The sequence below is a fragment of the Macrobrachium rosenbergii genome, chromosome 8 (assembly GCF_040412425.1).
Source record: "Macrobrachium rosenbergii isolate ZJJX-2024 chromosome 8, ASM4041242v1, whole genome shotgun sequence".
Taxonomy (NCBI): domain Eukaryota; kingdom Metazoa; phylum Arthropoda; class Malacostraca; order Decapoda; family Palaemonidae; genus Macrobrachium; species Macrobrachium rosenbergii.
In genome coordinates, this window is record NC_089748.1 from 56911001 (window position 1) to 56935227 (window position 24227).

The 24227-nt window shown below is 34.0% G+C and overlaps 2 protein-coding genes across 2 annotated transcripts in view; both read left to right on the forward strand.

The window, feature by feature from the left end:
• LOC136840897 (uncharacterized) overlaps window positions 1–14684 on the forward strand; it is a 128369-nt gene extending 113685 nt beyond the window's left edge. Inside the window, exon 2 of the mRNA XM_067107857.1 lies at window positions 14545–14684. Coding sequence (XP_066963958.1) covers window positions 14545–14661 — 117 coding nt within the window. The 3' untranslated portion in view covers window positions 14662–14684. The remainder of the gene's footprint in view (window positions 1–14544) is intronic.
• The window catches only part of LOC136840896 (E3 ubiquitin-protein ligase TRIM45-like), a 59802-nt gene continuing 50125 nt past the window's right edge, over window positions 14551–24227 (forward strand). The window contains exon 1 of the mRNA XM_067107856.1: window positions 14551–15066. The gene's annotated coding sequence lies outside the window, so the exon portion shown is untranslated. The remainder of the gene's footprint in view (window positions 15067–24227) is intronic.

The window sequence follows — 24227 nt, forward strand, 5'->3', positions numbered from 1 at the left end:
GATCGAGAGGAAGCAGAAGTGATCTTTTCACCTCTCTAGAAACCTAAGTCCAGGAAGGAGGGAGGGAGGGAGAGGGACGGGTGCATTGCTGGTGGCTTGAAGTGGCTGTAACTTACAAAACAGTATTCTATCTTCTCAGCATGAAATTCTCTTTATTTACAGTATTATGCACTTCATATTAGCAACCGGAAATGACGATTTTGCTGTGACGAGTGACGACGATACTCGGGGGATATTTGGTAATTAGGTCTTACTGAGGCCGCCGGTCGATACGAAGATATCTTTCTTTGTGTTTCTTCGTCAGACAGTGATAGCAGTGTATTCCCCCATCTTTTGCTACTTCTCACCGTCATTATTACTGTATTATTATTTTCATTGCAGGAGACGAAACGACCCTTTTTTGTAGATTTTTGGAGTATACTAAAACAACAACACACAATTCCTTAGGAAGAAATGCCAGTGAAAATTAATCAAGAGATAGTTCATATAGGGTGTCTCTGTAGATCTCTGCAGGCTTCCATTTTTGCTTACAATCATGATACCGCAGTGGAGGTTCTCCCCTCTGTTGGAATTGGAATTACGAGGTAAATGATGCCTGTCAACCGCAGAAATAGTATCCACATTAGCTTCCATAATTACACTTTAAGGCTTGCTTCCAGTATGACATAATTCGTATTGAGCCCGTCCAAGCTACTAAGGGACTTGCTCCCAACCATCGTGGGTATAGAGTTAATGTTCCTTCGACAACTTTTGTGTTTTTTTTTATTATTATTACTTACTGCGTTATATGAAGCTATTAAAGTTCATTCACTTATTTTTGTGCCAGCAGTGAATTGCCATTTATTCCTGTACGTTTGTCCCAATTCGTGCCTGTATATCCGACAGAACAACGGTTGCAGTTTTCACATTTTATGACATGTACCTCTGCAAGTGCAGGAATTCGTATGTGACCCCTCTTGCGGTAAACCTTAGCTTCAAAGTGTTGAGGCATTTTTCTTGCTTAAGCATTTAGGAACAGGAGAGTTTGGTGTACACAACAAAATCGTCATTTCCGGTTGCTAATATGAAGTGTATAATACTGTAAATAAAGGGAATTTCATGCTGAGAAAGTAATTTAGAACACTGTTCTGTAATTTACATGGCATTGAGTGTATCTAAAATTCCCTCGCTCTTCAGAATTTAAATCTGAAAACGGAAACACGTCATCCACGTATCTTTTCCACATGATTAAACAGTCCTAAGATATGAATTGGGGGAAGCAAAGTTCCAAAATATTCCATACAAAGATTAGCGAGGACCGGGGAAAGAGAGGCGCGCATAGCGACGCCAGTATTCGTTTGTACGTTTTTTCCGTTATGACAGAAAAAGGAGTCTGTCACTTATAATTCAATAAATTCACATATTTTCCTAAATCGGAATGAAATACTAACATTTTTTCCCTCCAGTGTAAGTTAGTGAAAACAGGGACATCAAACCTGACCATTTCGTTTGAAATATCTTTTTCCATTAGTTAATTTATAAACTCCATCGGATGTTTAAGGTGAGCTTAGGAAAACATCCTTAAAATTTTTTAAAAAATTAATTGAGTCAGTAATACTGTTAAATTCTTCGCGGGTCATTTAGAGAGGCTACATCGGTCTCATTGGGTTATGTTCTTTATGAATTTGCTGCAGGCTGTACAGTACATCAGCTGCATGGCATTTCCGGAATATTTGATGAAAAGTGAGAATATCAACAATTCTTTTCCAATATTATAAATAACTTTTTAAGACTAGAATTAAATTTCATTTGTCGCTTACAAATGTCTGTATTGTTCGTTAATGTCTGGTAAGTGTTTTCATTGATAACAGCCGCATCATTTTTCATTTATAATCATTCAAGCTGATGATAACGGCCGATTTTCCTTTGTCAGACTTCATAACCCAAAGTCCTGACAATCTAACCGACAGACCACTGGGTTGATAAGTAATAGAATCTACCAATACCTCTCTAAGAAAAGTGTAAAGATCCCTGATGTTTACCCCTCTCATTGAATAAATTCGATAGAAGCAAAAATTAAGCCTACACCAAAACTATAATATCGTAACACGAGAGTAATCTTGATTTTAACCTTGCCTAATTGGTTCATTTTTTGGCTTACACTAATGTCAGATTTTTTGTTCCTGGTCTGACCAAGAACATTTATATACTTGTCCATCACTAATTCATTTATCTGTCAGAATCTTCGTATTGTCTCCAAATGAGAGTAATCCTCCTGCCCGTATTGTAAGTTTATCGAATTTTCAAGAGGTAGATATTGAATCTTCCCAAACTGGGAACCGTCGGCATTCCTGCTTCTTGAAGAGAATTTGGTGTAACGTGATTTTCCAGGCATTTTTTGATGGAATTCCTAACGATTCATGATATGTGTGTATTTCTGCATTTGCGAAAAACTCTGTTTGCTTGTGAAGCTTGGTCTTTCCGTGTAAAATACAAATATATATATATATATATTATATTTTATATATATATTTAAAGCCTTCTGGCTCAGAACTCAGATCTCCTTACAGTAGTATTCAATTTTTGTTAGGGGTTTGAAACCTGATAAACACCGTTAATAGGACTGAATGAAATGCCGTGTAATCAAATATCGCATCGACCAGCCCTGAGGTCATTGTCCGAGGAGAGAGAGAGAGAGAGAGAGAGAGAGAGAGAGAGAGCTTTTAAAATTATAACAGCGAGAGATGAATGAAACTCTGTTGGACGAGTATTATTATTATTATTATTATTATTATTATTATTATTATTATTATTATTATTATTATTATGATAACGTGCTTTCGTTCCCATGAAATACGCTAATATAACAAGAAAATAACCTGGAAAACCTTTGCTATATGTTGAATAGAATGTTCATATGGAAACAGTGTTTGAAAGAAAAACCGGGGCGAAAAAATAGGTAAATGTAGATTAATAATAGAAAATAAATAAAGAAAAGTTACGGTTGCAGTGAATTGTGGCTATCATGGTGCTGTACGCGGGACCAATTGCCTGATGAAAGATAATAGTATGTACCGTCAAAACATCAGTGCTTTTGAATTACCTGCATGTTATGGGCATCATGATTACAGATTAATCTCGCATCGAAACTGGGGAGTGGTCAGTTCATTTCCATTGCAAGTAGCATTCTCTTTCATTTGCTTCTTTATGTGGACATCTTACTTCGTATGAATCAAAGTTAATATTCAGAAATGTATAAATGCGCTCGCACACGCAATCACACACACACACACACACACACACACATATATATATATATATATATATATATATATATATATATATATATATATATATAAAATCAGTATATACGTACACACACATATCCATATATGTGTGTGTATGTATGTATGTATTTATGTATGTATGTATATATATAATGTATATATATACATACACACACACACACACACACACACATATATATATATATATATATATATATATATATATATATATATATAATTATATATATATATATCATCATGTAATAAAATATAACTCCACGACAATCGTCTTGCCAAGTTCATCAGCAATATATCTGTTAGTTAATGAATAATGCAAAAAGTGAACTACAATATAAAAATCTCCAATTTATTGTGATCACAATGCATAGTCTCTTAAGGTCCCATTAACAAGACGGGACGAACACTGACAGGTTTATCACCGTGATTTTTAATGAAGTTTCACAAGTTAGGTCATAAAGTCTTGGAACTGTTTCAAGGAGATGGAAAATTTAATAAAAGAAGATTTATAGAGATTAAAATAGGCGCGGAAATCAGCATATTGCTAGAAAGTCAAAAAGACAGCAGCCAAATAGTGAAAAAGTTATATTTGCGAATTTAATAACATAAATTTTGAATGAGTTAAAAAAAAGATGAGCTGAAATATGATAGATCTTTTATTTGTAAAAATCCAGTAAAAACACAGTAATAACCAGGCAGAGTCATTTTTTATTATATATATTTTTTCTCCATGGTATTTTTAAAATGGTAAGTAAAATAATAGAAAATGTGGAAGTAATTTTGTAGAGGCTTACAATGAGCTCTAAATATTTTTACTTTGTGTCCGAAGTCACGAATTTCAGACAGTTGCAAAACAAATAATAATAATAATAATAACAATGTTTGCCTTCAAATCGTATATATATTCCCCCCTGATAAATTCGGAAAAAAGTGCAATAGAAATTATAACTGGCGCGTGTCTCTAAGACTCATATTCGCATACGCCGTGGGACAAGTAATATTCTCTCGTAACTTTGTTTTGAGGAAATGGCCGGGAAAGTCAGGCAACGGGAATTGGAGGAAGAGGAAAGGAATGGAATTTTCATAAGGGAAAATGCATTGTGACTTATTGTGAATTTTCCCTGACTTTGCGTCTCTGTCGTTGGTGAAATGGCAGTTCAGGAGAGAGAGAGAGGGGGGCCCCTTTTCTTGTCCTTTTTGCTTTGTTAAATATAATTGTAAAGTTTTCTTTATTTTATCATCTTTCATTGTTGAATTAGTATTATATTAGTTTATTTTCCTATGCATCATTGTTGAGATATAACGTAATATATTGTAGGTTTCATTTTATGTAAATCGTATTACTAATGAGGGGTTTTCCTTTTTCAAGCCTATGTTATTTTCCCTTGAATTTCTCTTTCTCAATTGTTGAAAAAGAATTGCAATTTATGGTAGATTTTCAGTGATATTCTCTTATTTAAGAAGTAAGATTTCCGTGAATTTTTCGTTTACTTTGCAAAGCTAAAATGTTCATATAATTTTCGTTATTTCATGGTTTAAAACGCAGAATGAATTACCTTCTTTAACACTACTGAGTCGTTTTTAACAATACTGAAAACCTTGAGTTTAATTTTGATCCACGGACAAAATTATGACCCATATGTATTGGGTAACTAGTATTATTATTATCAATAGTTTATTAGTGATGAAAGCTGTAAAACAAAAAATGTTCAATCACCTATAATCATTTGTCTGATCGTACTTAAATTTATTTTTAACAAGCACGATTTTCCTTACAAAGGAAACGCCGACAGAGAAAATCATGACAGCAGTCACTGCCTCATTCATCCTTCAGCTGTTAATGAACCCCAGTTCTTAACACATCCACATTAACACCTGCTTCGTGAATGTGAATCTTCTTTATGACATTATGAATTTCTTATTGCCATTTTTCTGCATTGCAGTTTTCTATGGTAATTTCAATAAACTCCTTCCTCAAAAAAAAAAAAAAAAAAAACTGGCTTCAGAAAAAGCCCAGACAGCAGCCTCTGCAACTTTCGTCAGTTTAATTGCCGAATTAAGGATGATCCCATTGCTCCAAAAATAGACAACTTACTGCAGGAGGTAAAGGCTCTTTTTACGACCCAGCGAGAAGGGAAAAAACTATAGGATTTACCGTACGCGGATGAGAAATGTGTGGATTGAAAAAGTTTACAGTTTTCCCTAACTCTTTGTCCGATTCGGGGAAAACTTGCCCCATTAAAGACAAAATTGGATTTCATGTCGAGTGTTGCTGGAACGTATGGAAAAGGGTGAGAGGATAAGGGGGAGATGGAGTTGGTATTTAGTTCGAGGCTGTGAAACACACGCACAAAGAGAGAGAGAGAGAGAGAGAGAGAGAGAGAGAGAGAGAGAGAGAGAGAGATTTTACCTTTGACTTAGAAAGTATCATATACAAAAATGATGTTTTATAGATGAAGAGGCCGAGGGACAAAGTTAGTCATTTTCTTTTGATTCTAATTGAGTTAGGGGAAGGTTTAAAATGCCTTTTTCCACCCATAACATCAAGGTCGACCAATGAAACTAAATTCGCAACTTGATAGAGAGAGAGAGAGAGAGAATAGTAATTTACTGTTCACCCCAAGAGAAGATGTTAGTAATATACTCTTTCCAACCATGAAGAGAGAGAGAGAGAGAGAGAGATAGTAATTTACTGTTCACACCAAGAGAACATGTTAGTAATATACTCTCTCAACTCACGAGAAGAGAGAGAGAGAGAGAAGTAATTTACTGTTCATACCAAGACCACTTGTTAGAAATATACTCTGTCCACCCACGAAAAGAGAGAGAGAATAGCGATTTACTGTTCACACCAAGAGAACTTATTAGTGATATACTCTCTCCCTCCACCCACGAAGAGAGAGAGAGAGAGAGAGAGAGAGAGAGAGAGAGTGACGGAGAGAGACCGGAGGAGGACGGATCTCGGCTGACAGACAGCAGGCTGTCTGACAGCCAAACAATTATGGCGTCTGAGACTGAGCAACTCCTGGCCTCTCTGGGATGTGGCCTACTTTTCAGAGATAAACATTTACAATTCATAGTACTCCTCTCTCCTCAAGCAAAGAGAAGTAATTTTCATATAAAATGGAATAAGACTGCAAGACTTTCAACAACCTTTGTGGGTATTTGGAAATTAAAATAATTCCAATGTGTGTATCACTAGTGCTCCATATAAGTAGTACATTCTCTCTTTTTCTGTAGGATTGTCCCTTAGTAACTTCAGTGTATAGCAAAATTACCTATGGCCACACATATCCTTCCAAGTGTAGTGATACAGGCATATTTAGTAGAAATAAAACCATCTGTGCTTACATTTAATGATTATTGATCAGTTTAAAACCCGCACGCAAAGTCTTGTGGATCTATGTAAATCTTCGAATTCGTCTGTCAGTAGAAAAATTATGTGGGCGATATTCCAGAAGTCATTCAGTTATTTATTTTTCTGAAACTCCAACTTATCGTGTAGAACCACTGCACCTATAGTATGTTAAGTCTGATCAGGTAGTTTTATGTCTAGTTAGACTTAGAATTTTTACGGTATATTAAAAAAAATTGAATTTTGGCTGAAAGATTCCTCGGACCCTAGTCAGTGAATCTAAAACTTTTCGCGAACGGGCTTTGGCTTATGAAACTGGGAACCTGGTATTTTGACACGGACCCAGGATTTCGCTGAAAAGTTGCAGCTAATTTGAACTTAGTATTTTTTTCTCGTGCTTTTTCATTTTTTTTCCTGGAGAGTTTTCTCTAAAGTTATTCCATACATAATTTTAAACTTCCTACAAATGCTTTTTAACGCGAAAACTGTGCACTTGGTATTCTTAGACTGATCTAGGGAGTCTTTGGAAAATTATGGTTTGTTAACGTATTAGATTTCCCATTTTTAGTTTTCTGAAAAGAAAACTATTGTGCCGGCTTTGTCTGTCCGTCCGCACTTTTTTCTGTCCGCATTTTTTCTGTAAGCCTCAGATCTTAAAAATTACTGAGGTTAGAGGGCTGCAAATTGGTATGCTGATCATTCACCCTCCAGTCATCAAACATACCAAATTGCAGCCACCTAGCCTCAGTAGTTTTTATTTTATTTAAGGTTAACGTTAGCCATGATCGTGCGTCTGGCACCGCTATAGGTGCCAACATCACAGGCCACCATCGGGCCGTGGCTGAAAGTTTCATGGGCCACGGCTGGGAGTTTCATGGGACGTGGCTGAGAGTTTCATACAGTATTATACGCTGTACAGAAAACTCGGCGCATTTTTTACTTCCTATACATTAGAAAGACATTTTTACCCTTGATGTCCCTCCCAGTACAGGTAGTTTTTATGCTTCATTAACCTATCCGTGGATTAATCTTAACAAAAGTAAAAGGAGTATATATATTTACATATATTTATTACTTAAAATATCATTGGTGAAATATACAAAGCTTCCTTCATAAAATATTGCACTTTATATTCTCTTCATTAATTCAACAATAGATTGTTGATAATGATGAGCCTGAGTTCATTAATTAGTGATGAAAAGTATTGTTTTACTTATTGGTTTCTAACAGACTAGTTTCCATTCATTAAAATGCTAAGTATTATAAAAATAAAAATAAAAAGTATTGTACAAGGCAACATAATGATTCGATCTGTGCATCCACTTGACTACCGTACGCAAAATTATCTTGTCATCAGATAAAAATAACCATGACGTCAAAGTCGACATAGTATACATACGCTTTTTTTTTTTCTCCACATCTTCAGAGCTTTTCTTTCACATTGCATGGAAAAATGCAGTAAGAATAGAATAGATTACGAGAGTCTTTTAATTACGTCACTACTTGCAGGCATTGTTTCGTGAAAAGAACTAACTTAAATAGTTAAAAATTATTTTTGTAAATAGAATTGTATAATTTTCCAGTGTATGCAGAAAACTGCATCGAAAGTGGTTGTTTTTTTTTATAATTTTTTTTTTTTTTTGCGTTCCCTAGGTCGCCTTACCTGGTGCTATTCAGGTCAGTTGAGAAGCGTTACTAATATCCACGTTTCAAAATTATTCGTCTTCTGTACTGATTTCACTTCTTTCGTAGGAATACAATATACTTGTTGACTTACACACACGCGCATATATATATATGTATATATATATGTGTGTGTGTATGTATATATAACAATATATATATACATATATATATATATATATATATATATATATATATATATATATATATATATATATATATATTTACACATACACACACACACATATATATATATATATATATACATATATATATATATATATATATATATATATATATATATATATATATATATATCATATTACAAATATCTTTTCTTCATTTTCTACAAGTGCTAATGACATGTGGTTTTCCAAAATCACTGGAAAACCCTTTGAATATATGCTGTGCTTTTTCAGTCTTCGGGATGGATAAACAAAACCGCTGCAATACTGCGATTTTGTTTATCCGTCCTGAAGACTGGGAAAGCACTGCAGACATTTGAAGTTTTTCTCTGGATTTTTTAAACACTGTATATATACAGAATATATATATATATATATATATATATATAATATGTTTATTTATTTATATATAATACATATACATACATACACATATATATTATATATATATATATATATATATATATATATATATATATATATATATATATATATATATATATACCATCAAAATGCATAATGCTTTATCCTTCAGACAGAAAAAATAATGAATATTGGTCATATATAGAGACCTGCCACTTATCAAAAAATGAGAGTCATTGGAAACTCATGACTGTACTTGAACGATTGCGGTCAAGCTATATATAAGACTGGGGAAAACGGCCTCAATGTTCAACCGCCTAACGTAATGGAACTAAAAGTAGCACCTAAAATAACCCAGTCCTCACAAATTAAAGATCGGATACCTCAATCAGCTAAGCTAAACATACGTAGGAGAGTTAAACTTGAGTTGAGAAGCTTATTTTGACTTTTGGTAGCAGCTCTTTAGATTTTAATCTGGCTTATTAAGATTTATTTCACAGGGTGGGAAAAATTTTTTTTACGTTTTTTGTTTATTCACATCCTTGCCGCTGAAAGTTTGCTTGGTTCGTATGTACCATTTGTTGGTATATATTTTTTTCCTAATTATTAGTGATTTATAGTTTTTCTGTGTTTTTAGATTTGCCTGTTTTCTCTGTACAGTATAGTAATTATCTTGCTCTTTTAAGGTACGCAGTCATTTGCATTTATATTGTATAAGTAATTAAGATATATTTGAAGCCTTTTGTTGAGTCTTTCATTTCTCTATCACAGTTATTGTTCTACGGAAATTATTTCCCCGTCAATTGGCAATTTTTCTGATATGATGACTTGACAATATTTTCCTTGAATAATTAAGGAAAATGTACGTCAGTTTTGTATGTTTACCAACCCTCATCTCCTCTCCTTTTTAATCCCCTATTTGTGGAAGTCATTTCCTCTATTTACTTGTTCATTTTTCCTTTTTAATTTGTCGATCTCTGGGTGTCATTTCATCCTCGATTAATCTCGTCTTTGATGATCAGCTGACAGCGAGTGAGGTATTGATTTAACAACTCTCAAAGTCGTCTTTGATGTTGCACTGGCTCGTTCATTTCCTTTGGAAATGTGTAAAACTCTCCCCAGACTAAATCCCGCCATTCGCTTCGAGAAATTCCGTAAATGTGAATTTTGTTTCCTTCGCTCCGCAAACGGGTTGGCGGCAGTGTCTCTTAAGGACGTTTCGAAACGATGAAAGACCTCATTAGGACTGCATCTGCATGATCAGATAATGGTGACCTTGCCCTCTGCGCATTTTTTGTCGATTTTCTCTACCAGCACGTTTCATTGGTAATTCTAAGGAAGGTCTCCTCGCGGAAATGTTTATTAATGAAATTTTTCGACTGAACAATATAGAAAAGAGTGTATATTGCAGGTGTGATAACTTGATAAATTTACCGAAGTAAAGTGAGAAATTTGCCGTCTTTTGTTTGTTTCGACTGGACAATAGAGAAAAGAATATATGATATATTACAGGTGGGATAAATTGAGAAATTTATAGAAATAAAGTGAGAGATTTACCGTCTTTTGTTTATGTTTTTGCGTAAAAAGAGCGTGGGACGCCATGTTTAATATCAGCCCACAAGGGATGAGCATAAAAACAGAAACGAAAGACGGTAAATTTCTCACATTATTTCGGTAAATATCTCAAGTTATCTCACCTTAGTGCATCTTATACACCCTATTCTATGTTGTCCCGTCAAAAAATTTCATTAATAAAAAAATATCTGTGTGAAACTTCCTTAGAACTGCCGTTTTATTCAAGTTTATTCACGGGCATTCTAGTATAATGAGATTATGCATTCTGTCATCTGGTAGCGCAGTGTGTTCACGAATTTCCCCCGTATCTCGTGTCATTTTGTCACCTCTTCATGGAATTTCCAGCCATATTTTTCCCACTTCTCTCTTTAAACGTATCTTTCTCACACCCTTTGTATGTTCCCTTGCCGTTTCACGGTTGGCAGGTGCTCTATGAGCTTTTTAGTTGTAAACGAACTCTGACCTTGCAACCTGGCGAGGGGCGAATGTTGAATGTGCGGCTAATCAGGTCAAGGCTAAAACAGAAGTGTCTTTGTTCTTGTACACACACGTGTGTGCACATCTATGATACACAAAGCGGCTATGCATTTGCTTTATTTTTTAATAAATGACGAATTTATATTGGCATCTTGACCTTGGGTCAATTCAGTCTAAAATAAAGTAGTGATGTCAGTAAAAGAAATCAAGGGTGTTAGAATTACGGACATTGTTGCTTTCAAGTTACCATCACATTAATATCTGATGTAATCCAGAACTCAATGGTAATAAAATTACGGATATCATTGCTTTGAAGTTCCCATAACATTAATATCTGCTTTTACAGCAGTTGTCACCAGGTTTGGCGAGCGCTATGGTCATCAATGTCGACGCAGTTAATTTGATGAAACTCTCGTCAACGGGAACCCTGATTCTCATATTAATGTGATCGCAGTTACGGCTACTGTTGTGTATCATATTGATGAAGATATTACAGATCGATATGACTAAGATCGCCTTTGGTGCTTCAGTCGATGCTGATATTGATGTTGGGGATCAGGCGCGATGCTTTCGGTGTTTATGTGTCTATTCAGGGGAGTCTATAGCTGTCAGGTCATTGGCTCGGGAGCAGTCACGTAGTGTACTGGTAATGAGTACCCGATAGGTACTCGTATATTACGTTTAAGGATAATCATCCCAAGTCGTTACATCAGCATGAAGTGTCTATGCAACATTTTCCCTTCAGCTATGTTATACTATCACCCTGATTTCTGAAACTGCAATCTCATTTTATCTATATCTACCGCAGTGCTCGTTTATTACTTTATGACAATCGCCTCAAGTCGTTATAACAGCATGAAGTTATATCAGCATGAAGTGCCTGTGTCACACTTTTTCTTCAGTTGTGTTATACTTTTCCTCAAAATTTCTGAAATTAAGCTATCTCATTCTATCTTTCTATCCCAGTGCTCGTTTATTTATTGTATGATAATCGCCTCAAGTCGTTACAACAGCGAGAATTAGCGATGCCACACTTTTTCTTTTCCTGTGTTATACTCTATACTCTACTTTTCTCTTGTAATTTCTGGAGCTGTGCTATCTCTTCATTCTATCTATTTCTATCCCAGTGCTGGTATTGTTTATCTACTGAAGAGCTTCCTGTTGGTTTAACGGCGGTCATTCGTGGCTTTGATTTCATAGACAACGGAGAAGGGTGTTTACAAAAATCAAGATGGTGTTTACAGAAAGTAAGATTTACTCTGGCTGATAAAAACAAAAACAAAGACAGTTCCCAGTTTAATGGAACAGAAATATTAGCTGGAAAAGAAATAGAAAACACATGAGTTGTAGAATAAGAGAAAAGAGTTGAGCAGACACAGTTCCTACATTTTTTTTTTTTACCACGTAAGACCTTTGTTCTTTTAAGCTCACAGAATTCCATTAAATTTCAACCACCTGATTGTTGCGAGATTTTTTCCCTGAACATGATGCGAAACGTAAGGCTGCTTCCTCATCCCCTAACAGGAGTAGAGATGATTCCATTTCTATATTTATTATACCAAGTGAGCAATTATATATATATATATATATATATATATATATATATATATATATATATATACTTTCACCAGCCTATAAAACCGTTCTTCAGATACCTTAATTACAGTTCTTAAGTTACAATTATTTTTCGCTAAAGGAGGGCTTAATGCTTCGTGTCTTTATGGCTTATCCGGGACCTAATGATCTCTAATTCTCCCAGTTGCTTCTTGTGAACTACCAAATCCAGAGAGAGAGAGAGAGAGAGAGAGCAGTTTTATAATAAACAAGGAGAGTATAAGGAGAAAAAAAAATGGTATCTAACCCTGTGGTGATAAAAATCTTAGTGTACTTTGCGTATTTGTAACTTTTTGAGTTGCCACATGCAGCTTATAGCTGTCAATGATATTCGCCTTTCACTCATAATATTATGATAAATGGATGTTAGAAAGCCCAATCCCAATTCTCTTTACTGCAATACATCCTAAAATACAAAAGCCCTCTCCTGAAAGTAGTTACTCATATATTAATATAGTTTTTCAATTTATAATGAAATCTTTCCAAGGAAATTATTTAAAATCACTTCATGGGAAAACTCTCATTTCAGTTTTGAGAGAAATTCATATCCCCAGCTCACCAGCTCTCAATCTCACCATGTGTAGTTTCTCCCACGCTGTTCGCTTTTGATGTAATGATTCTCATATCTGATTGACAGAAACTCTCGAGTTGATCCATTCCACGTTTTGCTGATAAGTTCTCAACTACAATAGAAGCCAAAGGAAAAAATATCTTTCAAAGTATCCTCACCAAAGGATAAAAAGCGCTGCTCGCAAAGTTCATACTCTATCTGGGATAAAACTGGGTCAGTCGACGCTAGGGATGAGTGCTCCAGTCTTAAAACTCATTTTAATATCGTTTCGACGTGGGTTCTCGACCTTTATGGGTCTTCTTTTGATCTCTTCCTGAGAGGAAGGTCAGGCGCTTCATCGTAAAATTCTGCAGGTAGTGGAAACTCAAATAGTCGTTGTTTGTATATAACTTTAATTGCATGTACTTTATTGATTTAGTATTAGCCTCGGACTTTTTTATTTATTTTCCTCGTTATATATTACTAGACAGGAATCGATTACGTATTGCCATTCAAAACGTTATTGAGATAACATAAATCCTGAAGTTCAGACAAAGAAAGGAAGGAAGTTCCAGATTCTGAAGCTTTTATAAATATCCGCTAGCATTTCATGGCCTGTTCAGGATCGTGGATACCAGAAAGTAACTAAATAAATTCTTAAATGATGATAAAAAAAGACAGACTTTTATGACATTATCAGTAGAAAAATGAAGTAAAACTGATGATATATCTTGCTCAAGTGGCCTCTTTGTGTTGAAACCTCAGAGTTTACGTAACCAAAGCAACGGTCCCTCAAAGGACAAGGCAGAGAAAATCTCGCAGTATGATAATTAGCTTTGCATGGAAGAAGCATAAGCCTGGGAGGAGGTTTCAAGGTGAACGTCTCAGAAATGACACGTTAGAATATAGAGAGAGCAAACAATTATATCAGAAGTAATTAATATTGCAAAGAAAGAAGATATAAAGAATACTGAACTTACAGCCGTGAAAGTGAGCGACATGTATTGTCAGATATTTCACTTCTCGTTGTAAGCAGGAAAAGTAAAAGTCTCGTTCCCGTCCACAATGGTTCGGTACGGTGAATTACACATAGAGCTTCGACATGGCGATGAGATTGCAAAGAGGCAAGGGAAGGAAGTTGAAGAAAGACAATTATATATATATATATATATATATATATATATATATATATATATACATATATATATACATATATATATATATATATATATCGTGCGTGTGTATTTATGGGTGTGCGCGCGCGTGTGCGTGTGTATATGTATGTGTATGCGCGCCTTCACACTCACCATGAAAATATTTGTCAGTTTTCTCGATCACCCATTCTCAATTTTATTATTATTATTATTATTATTATTATTATTATTATTATTATTATTATTATGTTCATGGCGCTGCACTGGTCTTTCATTCAGCTCATTAGAATTTTATCTGTTTCAGGATGAGCGAATGCGGTGCTTGCGGACGTCGTTGGGTCGAACCACGCCTTCTCCCGTGCCTGCACACAGTCTGCACGCCCTGTTTGCACGCCCGAGCTGCTCACATTCCCACCCCTAACACCAGCTCCACGCCCACATATTCCCCTAGCGCCCTCGGTTCCTACCCAGCGCCCCCACAGCCTTTACGATGGCAAGATATCTCACCTTCAATCGTCACCCTTACACAGCAACAGGCCGCCCTCGCAAGAAAGGACCCTGTCAACGCCCACGCCCTTACCTGTACCCCCACCCCCGACGGTCATACCTCCCACGCCCAACCACTCTCCGTCTACGCCTTCTCCAAGTCATCAGAGTCCTGCGTCTCCTTCGAATAATGCGGCGGCGACTCCCAGCGACTTCGTGTCCCATAGCTGTGGGAATCTCAGCCGGCACTGGAATGGGGATTCCTCCGGCCATATTCCCGGCGATTCCAACAACAACAGTGCAGTTTCAGCTAGTCAGTGTAATCAACAGTTCGTTAACGGTAAGTTTTCTCGGTGAAATGTTTATCTTGTCCGTATCTATTATCTGTAAACTATAAACTCATATTCCTTTGTGTCAGTGTATTTTCATTTATTAACTCTTGTTTTTATTTGTATGCACAATTGGTAGTTTATTGTGCTGTATGACCTAAATACCTAGAACGGAACCTCAAGATGGATTCACTCCTTATTTTATATTAAATAATTGGTCTGAATGCGATAAAATTTTGCTTGGTATGTGCCTTTACAGTTGCCTCATATCTCGATCAGTAAAACGACACTAAGCTTGTCAGTTTTCTTTAAAATATTTGAATTAGAAGGTTAATCTCTCCTAATTTGAACGATGCCTACCTCGAGCACGTGCTCTGGCGTCTTTTAGAATTGTAATGCCAAACTTCGACCAGCAGCCAAAACTGATGATAAAAGTGATTTAATAATTATAATAATGTGATGATAATAATAATATTCTTTATCTCAGCTCTTAGCCATATACATGGGATATACAAAGTAGGGGCATTTCAATAGATACCCATGCTAGATACACGAGATAAAATGATGAAAATGATAATTGGCAATATCCACACAGATGCTTAAGTAGTACTCCAGCATATTCATGCTCGTGTTTCGCCCCTCTAATGAACGTGCATGGCAACAATTTTTGCCACCAGCATAGGCTACTTTGTACAGAGCTTCGTGGCAAATGCAAAATTATACGAGAATATATGCTAGTATAAAACTGTCATCTAATTGCCAAACTTGAACTTTTTCGTCCTAGCAGTAACTTTTTCAAGTATGAATCTGCGCCGATAAAAGTTACCTTACTAAGGAAATCTTTGTTATTCCATAGCAGTCAAAATGTTATCCGTAAGCAAACAAAGCATTTTTGTCCAATAATGTTAAGTCATAGAACTGAATCCTTTGCCTCAAGGAAGCGATTCAAGGCACTGAACCATAGCGTAATCAGTCCAAGTTTTTCCTTAAGATATATCCATAGCTACCTTCCAAACTTCTTTTAGAATTTAGAACTTGAGACTTCCTGTGTAATGTTCGTATCCGCACAGAGCTGAAAAAAAAAGTGTAAGCAACTGATCGGAAGCTTTTTTTCAGAATCTTAAAGACTTAAAAGGTAAAAGTGCCTCAGGGTAGTTAAAGCAGTGATATACGGAATTTCACTGATATTTCAATTTCTCACCTTGCTTAGTTATTATCAGTTCCTTAGCGACGGAGTCGAGGGACTGGTTTCCCTCTCTTTGCCCGTATGTCTGTTTGTCAGGCCATCTGTCTAGCTGTCCGTTCATTTGTCTGCCTGTCTGTCCGTCAGCTTACCTTGTCATTGTAACTCCTACACGGTTAAGGGTTCCTGGCCAGACTTGGTAGAAAGATAGACCAACATGCGTAACTGTGCATAAAGAGGGATCGTCCACTTGTCTGCCACAGTTACTTTCCAACGTAACTTCTACATGGCTGAAGGGATTTGAGTCAAACCAAGTTTAGAGGTTGACCATCATGCACTTTTATGAAGGGAAACCGTTATTCTTGTACATAGATGTGTATGAAGGAAGACAGTCCTGCTGCCTCTGTATGTCAGCGTGCCTGTCACACTTTCCTTGTCACAGCAACTTTCCCAACGCGGTTGAAGGGACTTCTATCAAACCCTGTACAATAAGCATAGATGTGCATGAAAGAGTTCTTCCTCCCGTCTGTCTGTCTCCACCTGTGTGTTTCTAGGTTGCTTGATCATTGCAAGTCTTACCTGACTGACGATTATCAATCAAACTTGCAGATAACCATAACCTTATCCATAAGTTTTGAACTACAATATATAGGCACTGACTTCATATAATGAGGCCTTTTCATTATATGAAAGGGCTCTGTGACTTTGGCCTTCATATTACAAGTAGCTGTCATCGGAGACATTCAGGTTTCGTAAACACTTCTTGTCGGGAGCAAATCACAGTTGTTCACTCTTACAAAAGCTATTTTGGTGTCTTCTGCATTTCATCAGTCTGTTGCAAAGTTCATAGAGAGGAGTTGGTCGTGGGCTGGTAGAAAACACGTATTACTTTCGTAATAATCTGAGTGTTTGTTATTATTATTATTATTATTATTATTATTATTATTATTATTATTATTATTATTATTATTATTAATATTATTATTATTATTATTATTATTGTTTAGGATGGAGACCCCACTCCTAAACAGGTTTCATTAAAGTTAAATAAAGTTAAAAAGACTAAATTCTGATGTAGCCATCATTATTGTAGTGATTTTCTTGATTTAAAAACCCATGAAAAAATGATAGTTACTAGATTTGAATAAAATCAAATTGATTCAGGTATTTTAGCGATAAAATTGAATATTTTATGAACATAGAATTGACGTTTGTGCGCAACAAATATAGAAATATTCAAGTATTTACTTTTCTTGTAGTTTCTTTCACGTACTTTTGAAATCAGGCTCATTTCTTTCCTTTGTTCCTCTCGCCTTCCTCTGTTTTTACCTGTCAGTATTGAATTTTATTTTTGCCTTCTGCCTCTTTTCCTCAGTTCGCTAATCCGGTAATCTCTCTTTTATCTCTGCTGGGAGATTTTCCTTTTATCTTTTTTTTTTCTCTCTCTCTCTCTCTCTCTCTCTCTCTCTCTCTCTCTCTCTCTCTCTCTCTCTCTCTCTCAGAACAAGATTTTCCCAAATTCAGTTTATTATAGTTAGACCAAAAAGAAGGAAAAAAAAAAGAGAGGGTTGTGTCTCGATCGCAGAATTGTTTTCTAATTTTTCTTTTCATTTAGTTTTATTGGAGTGTCCCTTACGCTTTCAATCGATACCTTTATGTCCCTCCCTCTCGTACATGACGTGTATACATACATATATACATACATACATATATATATATATATCTATATATATATATATATATATATATATATATATATATATATATATATATATATATACATACATATATACATATATGCACACACAAGCAAGAAGATTTTCATAGTTATTGTTTTTCTTACATTTTTTCTAGGGTAATAAAGTAACAATAATCTTTAATTTTTTCTTACAATATTTCTACGGTAATGAAACAGCAACAATTTCAAACCTTTATTTTCTACTTGCAATTTTTCTACAGTAATAAAACTACTGCCATTTTAAACCTTTATTTCTGATTACATTATTTTTAAGATAATAAAACCACTTCCATTTCAAACCTTTATTTTTAGCTTACAGTTTTTTGTAAGGTAATAGAAGTAGTGCCATTTCAAACCTTTATTTTCTGCTTAAATTTTTTTTAAGGTAATATAACTACTGCCATCTTAAACCTTTATTTTCTGCTTAGATTTTGTCTAAGGTAATTAAATACCTTCAATTGCAAAGCTTTATTTTCGGCTTACAATTTTTTAAGGTAATAAAACACTACCATTTCAAACTTTCATTTTCTGCTTACAGTTTTTCTATGATATTAAAACTATTTCTATTTCAAACCTTTATTTTCTGCTTACACTTTTTCTAAGGTAATAAAACTACTTCTATTTCAAACTTTTATTTTCTGGTAATAAAACTACTTCAATTGCAAACCTTTATTTTTGGCTTACAATTTTTCGAAGGTGATAAACCTACTTCAATTTCAAACCTTTATTTTTTGCCTACAATTTTTCTAAGGTAATAAAACTACTTCAATTTCAAACCTTTATTTTCTACTCACAATTTTTCTAAGGTTAAATTTCAAACCTTTATTTTCTGTTGACAATTTTGTAGGGTAATAAAACTACTTCAATTTCAAATCTGTATTTTCTGTTTACAGTTTTTCTAAGGTAATAAATCTACTTCAATTTTAAACCTTTATTTTCTGCTTGCAATTTCTCTAGGGTAATATAAATAATTGAATTTCAAATCTTTATTTTCTTCTTACAATTTTTCTAAGGTAATAAAACTTATAATTTGAAACCTTTATTTTCTGCTTACAATTTCTCTAGGGTAATAAAACTATTTCAATTTCAAATCTTTATTTTCTGCTTACAATTTTTCTAAGGTAATAAGAACTACTTCAATTTCAATTCTTTATTTTCTGCTTACAGTTTTTCTAAGGTAATAAAACTACTTCATTTTCAAATCTTTATTTCCTACTTACAATTTTTTCTGGGTAATAAAACTACAACAGTTTAAAATATTTATTTTTTGAAACTTTTTTGCTTCAATTTCAAACCTTTATTTTTTTTGTACACTTTTGCTAGGGTAATAAAACCTCTACAATTTCAGGCCTTTATTCTCTGCTTACAGTTTTTCCAAGTAATAAAACTACTTCAATTTCAAACCTTTATTTTCTGCTTACAGTTTTTCTATGGTAATAAAACTACTTCAATTTCAAACCTTTATTTTTTGCTTACAATTTTTATAAGGTAATAAAACTACTTCAATTTCAAACCTTTATTTTCTTCTTACACTTTTGCTAGGGTAATAAAGCTTCTACAATTTCAAACCTTTATTCTCTGCTTACAGTTTTTCAATGGTAATAAAGCTACTTCATTTTCAAACCTTTATTTTCTTCTTACACTTTTTCTAGGGTAATAAAACTTCTACAGTTTCCAACCTTTATCTTCTGCTTACAGTTTTTCTAAGGAAATAAAACTACTTCGATTTCAAACCTTTATTTTCTTCTTACACTTTTTCTAGGGTAATAAAATCTCTACAGTTTCCAACCTTTATCTTCTGCTTACATTTTTCTGAGGTAATAAAACTACTTCAATTTCAAACCTTTATTTTCTGCTTACACTTTTGCTAGGGTAATGAAACTTCTACAGTTTCCAACCTTTATTTTCTGCTTACAGTTTTTCTAAGGTAATAAAACTACTTCAGTTTCAAGCATCTATTTTTTATTTTCTTCTTTCACTTTTGCTAGGGTAATAAAACTTCTACAATTTCAAACATTTATTTTCTGCTTACAATTTTTCTTAGGTAATAAAACTACTTCAATTTCAAACCTTTATTTTCTGCTTACCGTTTTCTAAGGTAATATAACTACTTCAGTTTCAAACCTTTATTTTCTTCTTACACTTTTGCTAGGGTAATAAAACTTCTACAATTTTAAACATTTATTTTCTGCTTACAGTTTTTCTAAGGTAATAAAACCACTTCAATTTCAAACCTTTATTTTCTGCTTACAGTTTTTCTAATTCTGCTTACCGTTTTTCTAAGGTAATAAAACTACTTCAGTTTCAAACCTTTATTTTCTTCTTTCACTTTTGCTAGGTAATAAAACTTCTACAATTTCAAACCTTTATTTTCTGCTTACAATTTTTCTAAGGTAATAAAACTACTTCAATTTCAAACCTTTATTTTATGCTTACAGTTTTTCTAAGGTAATAAAACTTCTACAGTTTCAAACCTTTATTCTACGGCTTACAGTTTTTCTAAGGTAATAAAACTACTTCAATTTCAAACCTTTATTATCTTCTTACACTTTTGCTAGGGTAATAAAACTTCTGCAATTTCCAGCCTTTATTTTCTGCTTACAGTTTTTCTAAGGCAATAAAACTTTTTCAATTCCAAACCTTTATTCTCTGCTTACAGTTTTTCCAAGTAATAAAACTACTTCAATTGGAAATGTTTATTTTCTGCTTACAATTTTTCTAAGGTAATAAAACTACTTCATTTTCAAACCTTTATTTTCTGCTTACAATTTTGCTAGGGTAATAAAACTTCTACAGTTTCCAACCTTTATTTTCTGCTTACAATTTATCTGAGGTAATAAAACTACTTCAATTTCAAACCTTTATTTTCGTACAATTTTTCTTAGGTAATAAAACTACTTCAATTACAAACCTTTATTTTCATCTTACACTTTTGCTAAGGTAATAAAACTACTTCAGTTTCAAACCTTTATTTTCTTCTTACAGTTTTTCTAAGGTAATAAAACTACTTCAGTTTCAAACCTTTATTTTCTTCTTACTCTTTTACTAGGGTAATAAAACTTCTGCAGTTTACAACCTTTATTTTTTGCTTACATTTTTTCTAAGGTAATAAAACTACTTCAATTACCAACCTTTATTTTCTTCTTACAGTTTTTCTAAGGTAATAAAACTTCTACAGTTTCAAACCTTTATTCTCTGCTTACAGTTTTTCGTAGGTAATAAAAGTACTTCAATTTCAAACCTTTATTTTCTTCTTACACTTTTGCTAGGGTAATAAAACTTCTACAATTTCAAACATTTATTTTCTGCTTGCAGTTTTTCTAAGGTAATAAAACTACTTAATTTCCAAACCTTTATTTACTTCTTACTCTTTTGCTAGGGTAATAAAACTTCTGCAATTCCAAACCTTTATTTTCTGCTTACAGTTTTTCCAAGGTAATAAAACTACTTCAATTTGAAATGTTTAATTTCTGCTTACAATTTTGCTAAGGTAATAAAACTACTTCAATTTCAAATCTTTATTTTCTGCTTACAATTTTGCTATGGTAATAAAACTTCTACAGTTTCCAGCCTTTATTTTCTGCTTACAATTTTTCTAAGGTAATAAAACTACTTCAATTTCAAACCTTTATTTTCTGCTTACCGTTTTTCTAAGGTAATAAAACTACTTCAATTTCAAACCTTTATTTTCTTCTTACACTTTTGCTATGGTAATAAAACTTCTACAGTTTCAAACCTTTATTTTCTTCTTACAGTTTTTCTAAGGTAATAAAACTACTTCAATTTCAAGCCTTTATTTTCTTCATACACTTTTGCTAGGGTAATAAAACTTCTACATTTTCCAACCTTTATTTTCTGCTTACAGTTTTTGTAAGTTAATAAAACTACTTCAGTTTCAAACCTTTATTTTCTTCTTACAGTTTTTCTAAGGTAATAAAACTACTTCAATTTCAAACCTTTATTTTCTTCTTACACTTTTGCTAGGGTAATAAAACTTGCAGTTTCCAACCTTTATTTTCTGCTTATAATTTTTCTAAGGCAATAAAACTACTTCAATTTCAAACCTTTATTTTCTTCTTACACTTTTGCTAGGGTAATAAAACTTCTGCAGTTTCCAACCTTTATTTTCTGCTTATAATTTTTCTAAGGCAATAAAACTACTTCAATTTCAAACCTTTATTTTCTTCTTACACTTTTGCTAGGGTAATAAAACTTCTGCAGTTTCCAACCTTTATTTTCTGCTTACAAGTTTTCTAAGGCAATAAAACTACTTCAATTTCAAACCTTTATTTTCTTCTTACACTTTTGCTAGGGTAATAAAACTTCTACAGTTTCAGACCTTTATTTTCTTACAATTTTTCTTAGGTAATAAAACTACTTCAATTTCAAACCTTTATTTTCTTCTTTCACTTTTGCTAAGGTAATAAAACTACTTCAATTTCAAACCTTTATTTTCTTCTTACACTTTTGCTAAGGTAATAAAACTACTTCAATTTCAAACCTTTATTTTCTTCTTACACTTTTGCTAGGGTAATAAAACTACTTCAATTTCAAACCTTTAATTTCTTCCTACACTTTTGCTAGGGTAATAAAACTTCTACAATTCCAAACCTTTATTGTCTGCTTACAGTTTTTCCAGGGTAATAAAACTACTTCAATTTGAAATCTTTATTTCCTGCTTACAGTTTTTTTAAGGTAATAAAACTACTTCAATTTAAAACCTTTATTTTCTGCTTACAGGTTTTCGAAGGTAATAAAACTACTTCAATTTCAAACCTTTATTTTTTACTTACAGTTTTTCTAAGGTAATAAAACTACTTCAATTTCAAACCTTTATTTTCTTCATACACTTTGGTAGGGTAATAAAACTTCTACAATTTCAAACCTTTATTTTCTGCCTACAGAGTTTCTAAGGTAAAATAAAACTACTTCAATTTCAAATCTTTATTTTTATTGCCTTACGTATTTTCCTGAAGCCTTTTCGCCATTGACTATTGTATGGGGGATTCCATCTTTATGTTATTCCCACATTTTCTGTCACTATGTTCTTGGAGGTTTTCGTCTGGATTTTCACTAATTCACTATTTCACTAATTCAATGCTTTACTAATTCACTATTTCACTAATTCACTATTTCACTAATTCACTGTTTCACCAATTCACTATTTCACTTTGTCACTTTTTCACTGTTTTGACTTACCTTCAGTTCGGGGTATCTGATTTTGTCCTTTGAGGTACCTTGACCATCCGCTTCTCTTCGAGATCGCTTCACTTGGACATTCCATCCTCTTCTCGCACCCTTCCATCATGTTTTCGACTTCCTTTGTTTTTCGTCCAGCTCTTTCAATTCAACTTGTCTGCTCTCCGTTTTGAACTGCACCCGATGGAGGGAGGGCTCTTTTGCCCTAGTTCTTGATTCTGACGTATACTCCTAGGATCTCGACGCTTGGCTCCGAAGCCTTTGAATGTAGTAGGTCGGAAGACATTGGGTGGATCCCTTCGGGGCCTTTGTTTGTCTGCGGCATTTCCATCGCAAACTCCGGACAAGGTTGAGCGAGCTGTTTCAGCTTTCTCTGCAGCCGCTTTTTCTTTCTTCTGCGTTCTTCGTCTCCTCAGTGACTCCTTCCTTTCACATTAAAATGCCATTTCCTTAATCATGGTATCTTTGGTTAATGTTGAGTCTTCAGTCGTCCTCACGAGCTTTGAGCTACGTGGATCCGCCGTTTCTCTTCGAGAGCTCTTCAACGGTGGCACACTGCTGGAAGAGCTGTCTAACCTTATGACACTGAGCTTCGTAGATTTTGAAGACGGAATTCCCGGATATTGCAGTCGGAATTACTGGATTCTGAAGACGAAATTCCCTTACATTCCTTCGTCTGAGACTCCAGGCTACAGACTGACAGAAAATCTTGCATGGAGACACTCCTGAAACGCACATTGCCTTGTCATTCTGGTATTTGAAGCCGCGAATTGAAGATCTCCGAAGACTCTTACGTACTCCTTTTGCAAAGATGGCAACGTTGGTCTGATATTTCAGCGTATATATGCAGTCCATGAAATACGCGAGAGAAAAATCAATTATAAAAAAGAAAAATGAGAAAGATACGTTAATTGAATTAATTTGAATGAAATTTTCACTTGTTTCCTTTAATTTAGCTCCAAAAAAATCAGAGGTAAATCTATAGCGTATCCTTGCTTGGAGACAAAAAATGTTTTGAAATGGATTCAAGGAAAACCCTGCAGAAGACTTGG